The sequence below is a fragment of the Alligator sinensis genome, unplaced genomic scaffold (assembly GCF_000455745.1).
Source record: "Alligator sinensis unplaced genomic scaffold, ASM45574v1 scaffold1094_1, whole genome shotgun sequence".
Taxonomy (NCBI): Eukaryota; Metazoa; Chordata; order Crocodylia; family Alligatoridae; genus Alligator; species Alligator sinensis.
The window spans coordinates 515,277-531,307 of NW_005842562.1; the positions used below are offsets into that span (position 1 = coordinate 515,277).

Genomic DNA, 16,031 nt, shown 5'->3' on the forward strand with positions numbered 1-16,031 from the left:
CCCCCCCCAAAACTGCTGCCTCTCCACATAACCTGTCCCCCACTGCTCCTTTTACTGCCTCCCCCATCACTTGTTCCCTGATGTTCCACTACTTTCTCTGCTGCAGTTCTGGTGGGGATGAATTTAAGAAAATCCTCCAATTAGTCTATACATGGAAAATTATAACAAACTTAGATTCTGTACATGGAAAACTAATAATTATTGAGTGGTCATCTTAAAGTAGGGATATCTTGGATTCAGGTAAATATGGTAATTTGTTCATAGCATGTAGTGGAATTAAACTAGTGATTCTTAACCAGGGTACCTCAGCAGCCTGGGGGGCACCTGGGGTACTTTGAGATTCTTTTAAGGGTGCCGTGCAATATTAGCACTTTTAGGTGTTTAAATATCTACACATAATTTCACCAGATAAACCCAAAGATTTCAAATAGAAATCTATAGTGTCAAAAACGTTTTAACATGTTGCATTGTTTTTGAGTTCTTTGCCACAGAGTAATTGCTCTGTTATGTTTATGTAGTCACAAAATGAGTGAAACCTAAGAGCAGGCATTTGAGTTTAAGGAGGCTGAGATTGACTGAAGTAGATTGGCTATAAAAGCTCATACCTCTGAAATTGTATTAATAGCCTCCAAGGTGCCACCCTGCCCTACCACATTTTTTAGTTGAAATTCATCTAGTTTTGGTATGTTGCTCTTGTGCATAGATTCATAGATGTTAGGGTCGGAAGGGACCTCAATAGATCATCGAGTCTGACCCCCTGCATAAGCAGGAAAGAGTGCTGGGTCGAGATGACCCCAGCTAGATACTCATCTAACCTCCTCTTGAAGACCCTCAGGGTAGGGGAGAGCACCACCTCCCTTGGGAGCCTGTTCCAGACCCTGGCCACTCAGACTGTGAAGAAGTTCTTCCTAATGTCCAATCTAAATCTGCTCTCTGCTAGCTTGTGGCCATTATTTCTTGTAACCCCCGGGGGCGCCTTGGTGAATAAAACCTCACCGATTCCCTTCTGTGCCCCCGTGATGAACTTACAGGCAGCCACAAGGTTGCCTCTCAACCTTCTCTTGCGGAGGCTGAATAGATCCAGTTTCTCTAGTCTCTCCTCGTAAGGCTTGGTCTGTAGGCCCTTAACCATACGAGTGGCCCTTCTCTGAACCCTCTCCAGGTTATTCGCATCCCTCTTGAAGTGCGGCGCCCAGAAGTGCGGCATGTTAATGATCAGTGTACCTTTTGAAGAACAGTTGGAAAGAGAACTCTTTCTAATGTAGTTCAGGTATAGTTTGCTAGAAATATGCCAGGGTTCAGGTACAGATTTAGTTTCTGCAGTTAGATTATTCTTTGCCATTACTTTTAATTTTCATCTTGAGTAATAAAGTGTTTAGAGCAATTTCATGTAATGAGAAAATGTCCATTCATAATGTGAAATAATTAGCGCTGTAAACATGAATACAGTTGAGGTTATAAGAGTTGTGAGCCAGATCCCCTTCTGATATGTGAAGAGTCCCGAACCATATATCTGCTTTTTTGCTGCTTAATCATGCCTTTACATCTCTCATTGTCTTACTGTTGGAGTAACTACTTGAGAAGAACCATGGATTTAAAAAGCAGAACAGTTGCTCTTAATTCAATGGTGATCAACCTGTAAGCCCCATGAGCCAGATTGGGCTGGATCCTGCATGTCAGATCTGGCTGCAGACTGACCATGTAGCCCAAACACATGGGGCTTTCCGTGGATCCAGAAATTTGGTGGGAGGGGGGAGCAGTTACAATGATAATTGCCATTGTTTAAGGAGCCTCATCAGTTAAAGCTGTTACCACACCCCTGCCACCGCAGGTGGGATCCCACCGCTGACTGCCCACCATGACATGGACTGGGTGACATGGCCCAAAGAGCCAGACCTGTCTTGAGAACTGACTGTAGGTTGAGCTCTACTGCTTTTATTTTTTTTAAGTACAGTATATAAAAGATACTGGAAATGGTTATTTTATCATAATTTAATAATGGAGGAAGGTGTTTTTAAATGTCATCCAGAACCTTTTCGTTGTTTTGTAGTTTATTCTCCCCAGTCATGTATTCTCTTTCTAGGGTTTTAAGATTTAACATGATAAATCACCTTTCTGAAACATCTCATAGCTTGTTTTGTTTTCTTCTAATTGTAATATTTAAATAAAGTACATGGCATTTTTATTGATTTTTGTCCCTTCGCTGTTTTTTTTTCTTCAGGTGCTGGAGATGTTCATCCTAGTACTGCAGCAGTGTCACAAAGAGAATGAAGACAAATGGAAAAGGCTGTCCCGGCAAATAGCAGACATTATTCTCCCAATGCTTGCAAAGCAACAGGTTATTGTCCAGCTTTTCTAATTTTACAATATGAAAACAATGTTTCAAACTTTGCAGGTAAAGTAACTTGTATATAATATAATAATATAGACTTCTCTGTCAGTAAGCCCATCTCTGTTCAAGATATGGTGTGACTTGCCCTCAGGCTTCACTCTAAACAGGCTTATTTGACCCAGGCATACAGGATCGTGTTCTTTTTCAGCTGTAGTACCTGGGGAGGTGGGGGAGAGAGGTGGTACGCACATGCTGTGTGTGGCTGTGAGAGGCAGGGGTGACGTTGCTGCTGTTGGCCGTGATAAGAGTTTAAAAGATATAACCAACCTACTAAAGACATCCTTTCTTACATCAGTGTCAAGAGATATAACACCTGCTTTGCTCACTTTCCTCTTAACCACGTCGTAGCTTCAGTTTACTTCTCAGCGTTAGCAAAATTAGACTTGGGGTTGGTTTTTTTTGCCTGTTTGTGTTCATAAGTCTTGTTTTCTTTGTCTTTTTCTCATCTGCCTCCTGCTTATTATAGAGGATTCCAAATCACCCGTCTTCAAGAGTTGTCCATTATGTAGCTTTATCATGCTAGTAAATGATAGCCATGCTTGCTCTTTTATTTTCCTGGGGGAGAGGCACATAACTAAGTGCTATTTTGTATGTTGCTCATTTTCAAAAAGAACTTTGGAAAACAATAATGCAAAATTGAAATTGTGTGCTGGAAAAGCCCAGATGGCTTTTGTATCGTGCCTAGTCAGAAGAACCCTAGGTTATCCTTGACATGTCTCCTGAGCCTTCTGCTTGCTCTATCAGACGAACCCCACGTCATTCTGAGCTCAGGAAAAAGGCCAAGGAGATATACCCAGGTCTGCTACAGACAAAATTAAGCCCCTTCTATCTGAGAGCACCTGAGACTAGCAATTAGTGAGTAAAGATGGCTCAGCAATAGCCTTTCTTCCTACATAACCATGGATACATGCCCTTTTGCTTCTTTGCAGCGGCGAACTAACAACTGCCAGTTTTCATTGTATCCCTACTCACTTGATCTTGGATCTTTATGGTTTTGGTCACTTTTGAGAGGGAATTGGGAGCTAAGGAGCTTGTCCACCCTCACCCATAGACTTAACTTCAAACTTATGTATCAGGGTTCATAACTTGGAGCTTTTTCTTGCTGGGATAGCAGGGCAGAGCCAGTTGAAACAGTTCATTTATCCCACAATGACTGTACCACATTGGTACTGCAACTATGTTGTACTTGTTAGTACTACCTAGGCTGAAACATTCAGCTTTTGCAGATATCAAACCCTTACAGTATCATTAGAGATCCTGTTTCTGGCTAGGTCTTGAATATAGTCAGGTATTGAAGTCTTATCTGATGGTCATCTTCAGTTTGAAAAGTGACCTCTAAATCGGCTTTATCTCCACTTGACCTGGCACTAGAACTGGTATTGCAGACAAGAATTATTCTTTCCGGGGAGGAAGCCAACTCCTTGTCTTCCTGTTTCCCAGACCAAAGTTGTGACCTCTCTAGGTGGCTCAGTGAGACTTCATTAGAGAGTCTAGAGAGGCTTCCATCAAAGGACTCCAAAAAGAGGACAGGTATTTCAAAATATATCTTCCTTGTATGCTCTTCTCCAGTAAACTCTGGATTTATGCTATCTTACTGAACTCTGTACTAAAGTTTTCCAGCTGTGTGCCCAGACCCAGAGCCTCATCCCTGAGAGAGCAAATATAGCCAGCTCCATCTAGCACTTCAGATCTCGGAAGCGTGTCTAAAATCTCTCCCAACTGTGCAGTAAAAGATATCACCAGCGATATGCTTCTCCTGCATGTTTGGTGGACTATCACTGCTACAACAACATAGTTTATATTGAGGTAGTTTTAGAGTGGCCTTTCTTTAGGATTGACCTGAAATTCTGTCCTGGACCTGATGGAAAAACTTATTGACAGTGGTATGGTCCTATGAAAAGATTTTTGGTCCCAGCAAACTGTCACGTTATGATCAGCTGTACTTCTAAGCCACTACAGAGTATTTTAAACGCATGAAAAACCTTACTAGTGCCTTTTCACCTGAAGGAATCTTCTCCTTTCCTGGAAAACTTTATCTTGGTTTTTACTATCCTTTCAACTGACTTGTCAATGAAAATAGCTTTTCTAGAGGCTGTTCCTTTTCCTAGGAGAGTAGGATAAATCCAGGCTTCCATGACTAGGAGAAATCCAGGCTTCTATACACCATATTTATTCATAAAAGCATACTTTGTCCTCTTAGGTCCTTCTGCAAATTTCTTCCTTTGATGGTCTTGAATTTTTACCTTGGTTAGGCCACCTAGTTAAACAAGGGCATTGTACAAGAGACCTAGGGAGGGTATGGTCCTTTTATCTAGAAAGGAAAAAGTTGACATAATCTAGATTGTATATGCTTCTGCAAAAAGTGTTAGAAGACAAAATATGTCCAGTCAGAGTTGTGTGTTTCAGCTTGTATTCAGATTTACTGGGTCCGTCTACATGTGCTGTTAATGTGAAGCAATAAACTCTTGGGCCGTTTGAGCCAGAGTAAACTATGCCCAGGCACAACGTTTGCACACGTGCCCAGGACAGCAACAACTTGAGCCAGGGCAGAGCAAGCCTGGGCTGGCAGGGGGCATGGAGTGGGGTCAGCGTGTCGATATCGGAGGGGCTGGCTGGGGCATGAGTGTGCTGAAGTGCAGTAAATTACCCTGGCATAAGATAGTACCATCTTATGGCGGAGTTAAGTTGTTTACTGCAGCATAATACCACCACGTGCAGGAGGTGATGCTTTACTCCACAGCTATCTACTCTGTAGACTACTTTGTAGTCAAGTGCACGTGTAGACAGCTAAGAATGCGTCCATTCCATTTAGGGCCCAGGTAGCTGCTGTCACTTGTTTGTATATTTTTTGTCAACTGTTGTGCAGTGGCCTTTTTTACAAGCAATTTTAATGCAGAAATTAAGTAAATAAAAATTGCTTAACACCATTTACTTGAAACTCTTCTTAGCCCCCGTGGTGTTTTTAATGACTGGGAGGTATGTTTTTAGGTTTCTTGTTTGCTTTCCTGCTTGCTCGCTCTCAACTTTTTTTTAGCAGTTATACCTGGCAGTATTGAATATAGGTATTTCCAGGACCAGGATTACAGCAAAACTTGAAAGATTCAGCCATTACTGTTGTTTGTTTATTGTTGGCAGACATTAATTTCCATATGGAAAACTCACTGAAAAGTAGTAAAGCAGAATAATTTGCCTAGCTGAAGTCTCAATGAGCAGCAGATAAGTCTTTTAATCAGTTCTTAGCTTTTGCAAGCTTTTGGCTATCTGGGAACTTGGTTTCTGTGCAGACTGTGAAAACTGCAGAGTATAGGGACCTGTTGTGTCATTCTGTAATTCTATTGATAAACTATAGTTTCATAGTTTCATAGTTTCAGGGTCGGAAGGGACCTAATAGATCTTCTAGCCCGACCCCCCGCCAGGGCGGGAGAACAACCCAAAAACACAAACAAAACCACTCACCCTAAAAACAAAAACGGGACTCAAATGAGTCCAGCCAGGTAAGTATCCAGCCTCTTCTTAAAGATCCCCAGGGTAGGGGCCAGCACCACCTCCCTTGGAAGTTGGTTCCAGCTCCTAGCCGCCCTGACTGTGAAGTAGTTTTTTCGGATGTCCAATCTGTACCTCCTCTCCATCAACTTGTGCCCATTATTCCTTGTTATGCCAGCAGGGGCTAGGGGAAACAGCGTCTCCCCCAAACCCTTCTGGTTCCCCCTAGTGAGTTTATAGACGGTCACCAGGTCCCCCCTCAGCCTTCTCTTGTGGAGGCTGAATAGGTTCAAGTCCCGCAGTCTCTCACTGTAGGGTCTGCCCTGTTGTCCCCGGATCATGCGGGTGGCCCTCCTCTGGACCCTCTCCATGTTGTCCACATCCCTCCTGAAATGGGGCGCACAGAACTGGACACAATACTCCAGCTGCGGCCTGACCAGCGTCGCATAGAGGGGGAGGATCACCTCCCTGGCTCTACTCGAGATGCACCTGTGGATGCACGACAAGGTCCGGTTAGCCCTGCCAACCATGACCTCGCATTGTCGGCCCATGTTCATCTTGGAGTCAATAATGACACCAAGATCCCTTTCCGCCTCCGTGCTCTCAAGTAGGGAGCTCCCCATCGTATAAGTGTGCTGCTGGTTCCTACTACCCAAGTGCAGCACCCTGCACTTGTCCGTATTGAAACGCATCCTGTTCCTGTCTGCCCACCCCTGTAACCTATCCAGATCCTTCTGCAATCTCTCTCTCCCTGCTAGCGTGCTCACCTCCCCCCAAATTTTGGTGTCATCAGCGAATTTAAACAGGTTGCTCTCCACCCCAACATCAAGATCGCTGATGAAGAAATTGAACAGCGCAGGCCCCAGGACCGAGCCCTGGGGGACTCCACTACCCACCTCCCCCCAAGTCGAATATGATCCATCCACCACCACCCTCTGAGTGCGACCCTTCAGCCAATCTGCAATCCATCTGACCGTGTAGGCATCTATGCCACAGTCGCCTAGTTTATTAATTAGGATGGGGTGAGAGACGGTGTCAAAGGCCTTGCTGAAGTCCAGAAAGACTACATCCACCGCGACACCTGCATCCATGGCCTTTGTGACCTGATCATAAAAGGCAATCAGGTTGGTCTGACATGATCTCCCCCTAATAAATCCATGCTGATTGCCCCTGAGCATCATCTCGGATGCCGGCCCATCACAAATGTGCTCCTTGATGATCTTCTCAAAGAGCTTCCCCAGGATTGAGGTAAGACTGACGGGCCTATAATTGCCCAGGTCCTCCCTTTTCCCTTTTTTGAAGATGGGGACCACATTAGCTACCTTCCAATCGTCTGGCACCTGGCCCAAGCACCACGATCGCTCGTAGAGCCGTGCCAGGGGCCCTGCAATAACCCCAGCCAGCTCCCTCAGCACCCTGGGGTGGAGAGCATCCGGACCCGCTGACTTGAACGCGTCCAGCCCCTCCAGAAGCTCTCTAACCCGGTCCTCCCCAACCTGAGGTCTGAAGGCGATCCCCTCGCGTCCGGCTTCTATCACAGCAGGGAAGTCCCGGTCCCTGCACAAGAAAACGGAGGTGAAGAATTGGTTAAAGAGGTCCGCTTTATCCTCTGACGCAACCACCAGATTGCCCCGCATATCCTGCAGGGGCCCCACATTACCCGGCGCCTTCTTCATCCTCCCAATATATTTGAAAAAGGACTTTTTGTTATCCTTAATCCTGGACGCTAATCCGAGCTCTATCTCCGCCTTGGCCTTCCTAACAGCCCGCCTGCAGGCCCGAGCAGAGGAGGTATACTCCTCTTTGGAGATTACACCCCCCTTCCACCGGGCGTACGCCACCCTTTTGGCAAGCAGGCATTCCCGGACACCCTTGGTGAGCCAGGGGGGCTTTTGGACACTCCTGCCCGCCTTGATTCCTATATCAAGCTTCATCTTAATTTGTTAGGTTTCTTGTCCCCAGTGCTTCGTTTGTCAGCTGTCATGATTAGAAATTTTCTGATTTCTAGTATAAACTTATTCTTAGCCTAGTTATATCTATTTGTTCTTGTGCTGCTGTTGTCCGTTATTTTAAAAGAGTATTTCCCTTTTCCTAGTGTTTTACCTCTCAGGATGTATTTGTAGTGAGCAGCCATAACCTCTCTCAGCTTCCATTTTGCAAGGTTAAAACAAGCCATGCTCTTCTACATTTTTCATTCATAAAACAGGCTCACTGCCCCCCTATTCAACTAGTAGAGCTTTTGTTACCTTCTCCAGTTTGAATTTATGAGAATTTATTGAACATGGGTGACCAGAACTGAACATAAAATCCAGATGAGTTTGTGGTGTGCTGTGCAAGCCTTGTAAGAAAGGCTTCCTTTCCTTTTTGATCTCAAAACCAAAAGTATAGCTTCAATATACAATTGGGGATAGAAGTCTTCCTGAACGTCTGAACTGCAGGAAGAACACAGTTAACTGGAAAAAAGTCTTCTGGACAGCAATTTTTAACCTAACACATAGCATCAATATGTGAGAGCTCATTTCCTGTTTCTCCTTACTATTTTTGGATAGGCCTTGCATATAGCTGTAGCAAAGAGATGCTGTTTAGAATAGAAAAGTATAGTTGTAAAACCATGAAATTTAGCTGTAGAACTCTGGGGTAGGAATTTAAACAGACTATCTTTCAACCTGCAGATTTTAAGTTGGTGTTCCTTAATGCATACCTTCCCAGTTGTTGCTTTGGTATCAAAACCAAAACTTAAATTTTGAGTAGTTTCCCAAAGATTCTATATAGTAAAAAAACACATGTAAATGGTATTTTTTTTGTTTAAATGTTCCTAAAGGGTGGTGGTGATCTGTGTACTAAAGGATGCAACTATATTTATTCACTTAATACTTAATGGTTTTGATTTCTCTTGATTCTGCCCCTGAAATTAGTCTTATTGCATAAGAGCGCACAAGCTTCACAGTTTAAAAAAGAACCAAAATGGTCATGCTAATTTTGCTGTTGTGTTCAATAGTGCTCATGTGACTACTTTGCATTTTTTGTCCTTTTAAATAGATGCACATAGATTCCCACGAAGCTTTGGGAGTATTGAACACTTTATTTGAAATTTTGGCTCCTTCATCTCTCCGTCCCGTGGACATGCTGTTAAGGAGTATGTTTGTTACTCCCAAAACAATGGTGAGTGGTCAGTATTGTGCGTAAACAATGTAAATTTATGACTGCCTTTTATGGAGATTGTGTATCAAGGAAAAGACAATCCTATATTTTCAAACATGGCAAAATAGTAGCAGGCATTAATATAAGCTTCTGCAACTTGTATAGCCTTTCCCAATTCTTGTTAACAAATTATCTTTAGTAGTTGCAGTGAATTCCAGTTCTACTGAAGTTACCAACCTGGTGCTGTTTGGCCAGAAAATTATACTTACGGGTTGACCATTTTCCCCCCTGTAATTCAAGGATGAGAAGGGGGGTGGGTGGGCATTGTTTCCCTACTTGTATAAGAGTAATTCCATAGATTGGTTTATAGATCTTCTCTCATGTAAAAATTTAATCCCATTTTTGTATAACAATGAAAATCCCTTGATTTCATTTTTGAAAGATGGGTATGTTTTAACGAAACATTTTTCACAAAAGTAAGTGTTGCAGAAGTGTACATTCCCCTAATTGCACTCGAGTTGCAGAGCATCAAGGGGTCTTAAAGCTGACACGATTTTCATGAACTGTAAGTCTAAACTAGTTGCTGGGAAGCAAGGCTCTGGGAGATGAGAAGTCAGAAGAATTAAATGTTGTGTCTGCTTTGAACAAACCTCTTTTGAGTTGTTATATAGGATATATTATTCTTGCAGTAGCTCTGTCTGAGTTGCAGTTGACATTAAAAAAATGAAAAGTGCTGAATTTCTTCTTGTGTGATTTTTTTTTGACTAGGCATCAGTGAGCACTGTTCAGCTATGGATATCTGGAATACTTGCTATCCTCAGAGTTCTCATTTCTCAGTCAACAGAGGATATAGTTCTGTCTCGTATTCAAGAGCTTTCCTTCTCCCCATACTTAATCTCATGTCAAGCAATTGACAGACTACGGCATGGAGAGAATGTGTCCACTCCTGAAGACCAATTTGAGGTGAAACAGGCTAAGTATATGCCTGAAGAGACATTTTCCAGGTATGTTATCTGCTAAATTTATAGCCTTTTGTATAACTTTTGGTGATGTATTGAAAAAAATAACCAGTAGTAACTGGACACAGTATCCAGAAACGTCTAAATGTTACTTGTATAGAGGAGGAGCAGTGGTAAGCTGGGAAAGGAGCTTGTAGGGTAGAGTGGGCTGAGCTGCAGGTGGGTATCTCATGTCGGGGGGGGGGGGGAGAAATGTCTTTGTTTTGGTCTTTTTTTGCAAGCTTAGTCGATAAGGCCAGGCATTGTAGGAAATTGGAGGGGAAGTCCTGACCTCATTGAAGATGTGGGGGGGGGGGGGGTGAGAAATGTCTTTGTTTTGGTCTTTTTTTGCAAGCTTAGTCGATAAGGCCAGGCATTGTAGGAAATTGGAGGGGAAGTCCTGACCTCATTGAAGTCAGTGACACAAGTCTCACTGACTTCAGTGGAACCATAATTTCATTTTAGAAACTGACTCTTCTTTCTCACTTCCTTCAACCTGTCTTGTAATGTAGAAGGTATCTGATGATCCTACATTTCAGGATTTTTACTTGTCAAAAGTAGAGGCCAGTAAGGAATTCCTTTGAATTGTTGACTACAGCTGAAGCTGGGGTGGTATTTTTTTGTTGTTGTTTGGTTGGTTTTTGACTGATGCTTCTGCTGGTGTTTTGAGCTCTCCAAGGTTTTTTGATGGCTGATCTTGCTCTTCTGCTCAAGGTCATGCTGATTACCACATTCAGGGTCAGGAAGGAATTTTATTCCTTAAATCAGACTGGTGTGAACTCTGGTGGCTTTTGTCTTCCTCTAGTGCAGGGCAGGGCGCATCTTAAGACCATAGCAGTCATTAAACAAATACTATCCAACTGCTTCATGCAGAGCATGGACACTGTATTTTCTCTTTTTTACCTATTACATGTTTTTTTTTTTTTTTGGGGGGGGGGGGTTCTTGTTTCTTTAGGTGTTTATGTAGGATTAAAGTGGTGGTTTGAGGATTATTTGCAAACTCCTGGGAATGGATTTAATGGCTCATGAGACTCCTTCTAATTCAGTTCCACACTGGAACTTAAGTGACAAATGGGCAGGATATCTTGAGGGACTTCCTTTCTTTACTTATGAAAATGAAAGGGTTACCTTTCTTTTTCAAACAATTAATTGGAATCAAGAACTGTCTTGAGGAGGAGGACTTTAGCAAAGCAAGTGAGAAAATTTGGAGAGGAGATAGTTGAAAATACTTTGGTTTTAACTGCAGAGGAAAAGGATCAGGATATTTTTTTTTTTTTAACCACCTGAGTGAAGGTTTGAGAATCTCATGAGAAGAGTAGGGTCCAATTTACCTGCACCTTCCTTTGGTGAAGGAGGAGGATGGAGTTGCATTTAGACTGGGTCTTTGGAGATATAGGCCAATTTAGAATGGTTTGAACCTCCTAACTTATCCAGGTAAACTTTTGAAACAGTCCTCCTTGAACCAGTTCAGGTTTATTTGTAGACACTAGACTGTCACAAGTGTCTGGCCAGTCCTTCAGGCATCCTATACTGCACTGCTTCTCACCCCGCCCCAACCCCTGCACGGCAGCTGGCTACTCGGGTATGCATCCAGAACTCTATTGCCCCAACCTGCATTGCCTGCACTTGACCCAGTCTGCCATCCTGGGCTGTTTTGGGTTCGGGGTGGCCAGGTGTGGTGGCGGGAGGGTTCCTGGGGTGTTGCATTCTCTGCAGTGCTGCCCCATGTCTCCCCAGCTTTTAAACAGCACTTTCCCCCAGCTGCTTGGTAGTTCCATTCCATTCCATTGGTGGCAGTTGACTAGGCTTTGGGGCATCCCAGCCTGATTTTAGATTGGGGGGTTGCCCAGGTGGGTAGAGGGGGCACCCCTGCTTCTGCGTGCCCAGAAACCTGGACAGCCCCAAGTACCTAGCACTCCAGGAACACAGAAGCAGGCACTTTCTCACCTGGCCACTCCTAAGGGAAGTCTTATTAAGGCAGTAGCCTGAGCAAGAGATCTTGGGCATCCCCCCAGAGTGCCCAGCCTCCTGGTAAGGGAGAAGCAGGTATTCAGGTAGTTCTTCTACAACTAACCAGCCAGCCCTTTACTCCCAAATTCGCCTGTGATGCACCAAACTGGTACTTTGCCAGGAATGAAGTTAACTTGATGAGTGACTTGGGAAAATGTCTTTTAAAAGCTATGAAAACTGTGACAGTCCCAGAGCACCCAGTTCTCGGCAACCCAGAAGCAGGGGACCAGGCAGCCCTTCCCCCCCCCCACGCCGCACACTCCTGGGCAGCCTCAGTTGGGTGATAAAGTGCAGGAATGGTCTTTATTGAACCCAGTGTTAGTGAGCAGGGGGATTGGAGAATTGCAGTTGTGGGCTATTGACCATCTTCTTTTTCCTTGGTGTTCAGCTAATCAGGGTCTTTCTCCCTTGCTCAGGGAATTTTGGGGAAACTGGGACACTTGCCACTGAAAGGCAAAATGGGCTCAGTATTCACTACCAAGCCCATCTGCCACCCCCTGGTGGCAGCTTAGCAACACTGGAGTACCTAAAAGGAGACTTCTACTGAGATACTTTGGCTGTGTAGGTGTGGGCACCTCTCAGTTGTGACGGTTGTGAACCAGTTCCCAATCGGTGACATTCTTGAGATGGTTTGAATGTTATGTCTGTCTGCACCCTTAGAGGCTAATTGAGGAATGGTACAGGGTGAATTTGAGACTTGGCAGGTAGGCTTTTAATTTCATCCTTGGCTTTTGAATGATTATTCCATTGGCCATCTTCAGGTGATTTAATGCTGCTGCCTGCTAAGGATGTGGAAGCCACAGGGGAGATGGTAGTGCTTGGTGGTACGGTGTTGGGGGTCCTCAAACTGGGATGAGAGCAAGATTTTGTGTAAGGTAGGAAACTGGTCATAATAGTCTAGTCTCAGTGCCTCTTATTTCATCTCTTATGTCTTGAGAGGCTGTCTGCTTCATGTTAAATGCAAGGTGGGCAATTTAATAAGATGGTTATCAGTGATTTTGATAGAGATTGGGAGCTGTAGAACTAAGACTTTGGGCCATCCTCCCACTTTGAGGGGGGAAAATAAACACAGCAATTTTGATCAAATTCTGCTTTGAAAAATACATTTGACTGAAGCCAAGATCATGATCCTTGGGGACAGAGGAAGAAAAAAGATTTAGGGGAGAACAATTTAAAAATACGTTCTGCAATATTATTTTTTTCAGGGAAACATTCCAAAGTTTAACTGAGTAGGAAAATACCAACTTGGAACAGATGAGAAAACAAGTACATGTGTTTTTGAGGGCTTTTTTTCTCACTGCTGTTTACAGCTTCCATAGGGAACAATTCATGTTGATCTAGTTGGTTTATATTGATACTTTAAGTACATAAAATTAACAGAAGTACTGTGTGTGTTGTTTGTTTCTTTCTAGGTTCTTATTACAGCTAGTGGGCATTCTTCTGGAAGACATTGTGCATAAACAGTTGAAAGTGGATATGAATGAGCAGCAGCATACTTTCTATTGCCAAGAGCTGGGCACACTGCTTATGTGCCTTATACATATCTTCAAATCAGGTAATAATTTCAAAAAAGTTGTTTTGTAGCATAAGGGAAATTCTTCCTCGTTCTAAATCAGTTGTTTTGAGTTTTAAAATTTGTCTGTTTTGAGGATACTGGCTGTGTACAAAAGATCTTTCCTCTTCAAGATATTGCATGTCTCCATCAGACAGCCTTTTCAAATTTTGTTATGTGTGTACCCCTTCTAGGACATTTCCATGCTCAATTATTTCTAGTTTGTTCTAGAAATAATAATTTTCTTCCATTTAAGCTTTCTTTTTAATTGTCTAAAAGATTCCAGTTAAGAGAAGCCAGTCACTCTCAACTCTTGGGCTGGGTTTCCCATATTTCACCCAAACTGATGAGGCTTGTTACAGACATCCAAGCCATCTAAGATTTTAAATACAAGCCTTGCAAATATAAGGTTAAAATCTTGCCAAGGTTGCCTTAGCTTTCCATGATCCTATGGAAATACAAATACGTCTGGCAGTTCTGTTCCAACCATGTGGTTAGAAAGGCACTTCAGTTTTAAAAGTGGTCCTAGGCATTCCTTTCATTAGGTGCTTGAACATTAGCTCTAGGAGAACAAGCCTTCTTCCCTCTAGTTCTAATTTCCTGTCTACACAGCTAGCCGCTGCAGCCTTTCTTCTCTCTGCATTCTCTGCCCTTTTCTTTGATTTCTGGCTACTGGGACCTTCCTTTTTCCTTCTGATTTTCAGCCTGCAGTACCTGGCCCCTGGCAGCATAGCAGACTGGTTCCTGCTTAGTATGGCCTTTGTTCTGCCACCAGCCTGCTGTTCCACATGCTGTTTCCCCACTGACCTAAGGGGATCACAGTAGCACCAGAGCTTCTCCTGGAGCATTGCCAGCTAGCACAGATCAGCCTAAGCCACCTGCAGCTGCTCCACGTGTCTCCTATCCCCTTCCCTGTGACGGCTTGGTCTGATCCACCATCTGGGGTACACATGCTCTGCTCCTCTGGCTTGCACAGTCTTACCAGTCTGCCTTGTTTTCTGATGAGGATATCCTGGAACCAGCTCAGCCCCCTCCCCCAAAAAGGTAGGCAAAGTATCCCTCCTCTACCCCAGAGTTTCTCCTTTAGCACTAAGGGCCCCAGTCCTGGGTTCCTCTCTCTATTCAGAAGGGTAAACCTCCTCTGGGGTAAGTATTATTTTTGAAGGATTATGACAGCTTTGTGGGGTTTGAGCTATCAATATCTCCTTGGGCATCTTGAGGCCTTTTATTTTACATTTTTTTTTTTTAGTGAGGTTCTACCAGGTGCTTGAATTCTGTCTATGTGCAGGGCTTCATGCCTGTCAGCCTTTTACCTTCCCCAGTCATTCAGCCTAGTTCTGTTCATTTGTGAATCATGTAGGCTCTGTCTGTGCAAACATATTGGGAGCACTTGTTCCGGAATAGCTGTTTCTATATAACCACATATACAAGCTCTTGTTTTGGAATAAGTGCTTTACCCTTGGGAAGTGAATGACACAATAGTTGAGATTTAAACATTTATACTTCTCTCACCCTTTGTTTGTCCTATCTATTTAGTTGGTAGCAGGAGCTATACTTGTTATAACATCTTACTGTGCACGGATGGGCACCCACTCTGGTTGTGGCTTTTAAGCACTGCTCTAATACAAGCATCAGAGAGATGGAAATTCTCAAATCTCATTCACTTTTTCTTAATTTCTAGAAACCTTGGGATGTGTAGCTCATCAAGATGAGGAGAGGGGTCTTAATAAACATGGCTTCTGTCTTTCCTAATGGTACACTGAGTGGCGATCTATGCCAGCTTATTCCTAACAATTCTGATAAATGTTCTCTTGGCTCTTTTAGTCCCCTACCTGGGGGAACTACCGAGAACTGCAGAAGAGCAGATATTGAGGGCCTGAGAGAAGGAGAGTGCAAGTGCCTGTCTTCTGGCATGGTACTGTCCCACAAGCCTTTAGAACATAGCTAAACCCAAATATTAAACAGTCTAGGATTAATTGGTGTTGTCATACCTACATTTTAAATCTGCAGGAAAAGTTACCTTATCGGGGTGGGCACAGAAGACAAAATATACCTTTTTACCATTAGTACAGAAAAGAAAGAAGGCACCTATTGGGATGTGACAGAGACAGTCTTGTAGTTTCTTATTCCTCCACCTTGGCCTCCATAATATTGCCCTAGTGTAGTTTATCCAGAATCATTTTAAAATCTTTTTCCTTGTTTGACACCATCATATTTTCTTGGTCACACCCTTTCCATAAAATTCAAGGTTGTTGTTTTTGTCTTCAAGGCTGTGCATACTTTTCTGACCTGACTGATCTCTTCAAGTCTTCACTAATATCATCTCTGATCAACATTTCATCTTGTCCCTCAGTGATTGACAAAAAAAGGATGGTGCTGTGGGGTGCTTGGGACATTTATCTGGGACTTGGGAGATTTGGGTTCAAGTTTGTGCTTCTCCACAGATTTCTTTTTG

At 43.4% G+C, this 16,031-nt stretch overlaps 1 protein-coding gene across 7 annotated transcripts in view; it reads left to right on the plus strand.

Moving 5' to 3' along the window:
- HTT (huntingtin) overlaps positions 1-16,031 on the plus strand; it is a 161,361-nt gene that overhangs the window by 83,825 nt on the left and 61,505 nt on the right. For all 7 annotated transcript variants that reach the window (XM_025214043.1, XM_025214044.1, XM_025214046.1 and 4 more), the window contains 4 exons: positions 2,222-2,338; positions 8,915-9,037; positions 9,785-10,020; positions 13,437-13,579. In XM_025214043.1, coding sequence (XP_025069828.1) covers positions 2,222-2,338; positions 8,915-9,037; positions 9,785-10,020; positions 13,437-13,579 — 619 coding nt within the window. The remainder of the gene's footprint in view (positions 1-2,221; positions 2,339-8,914; positions 9,038-9,784; positions 10,021-13,436; positions 13,580-16,031) is intronic.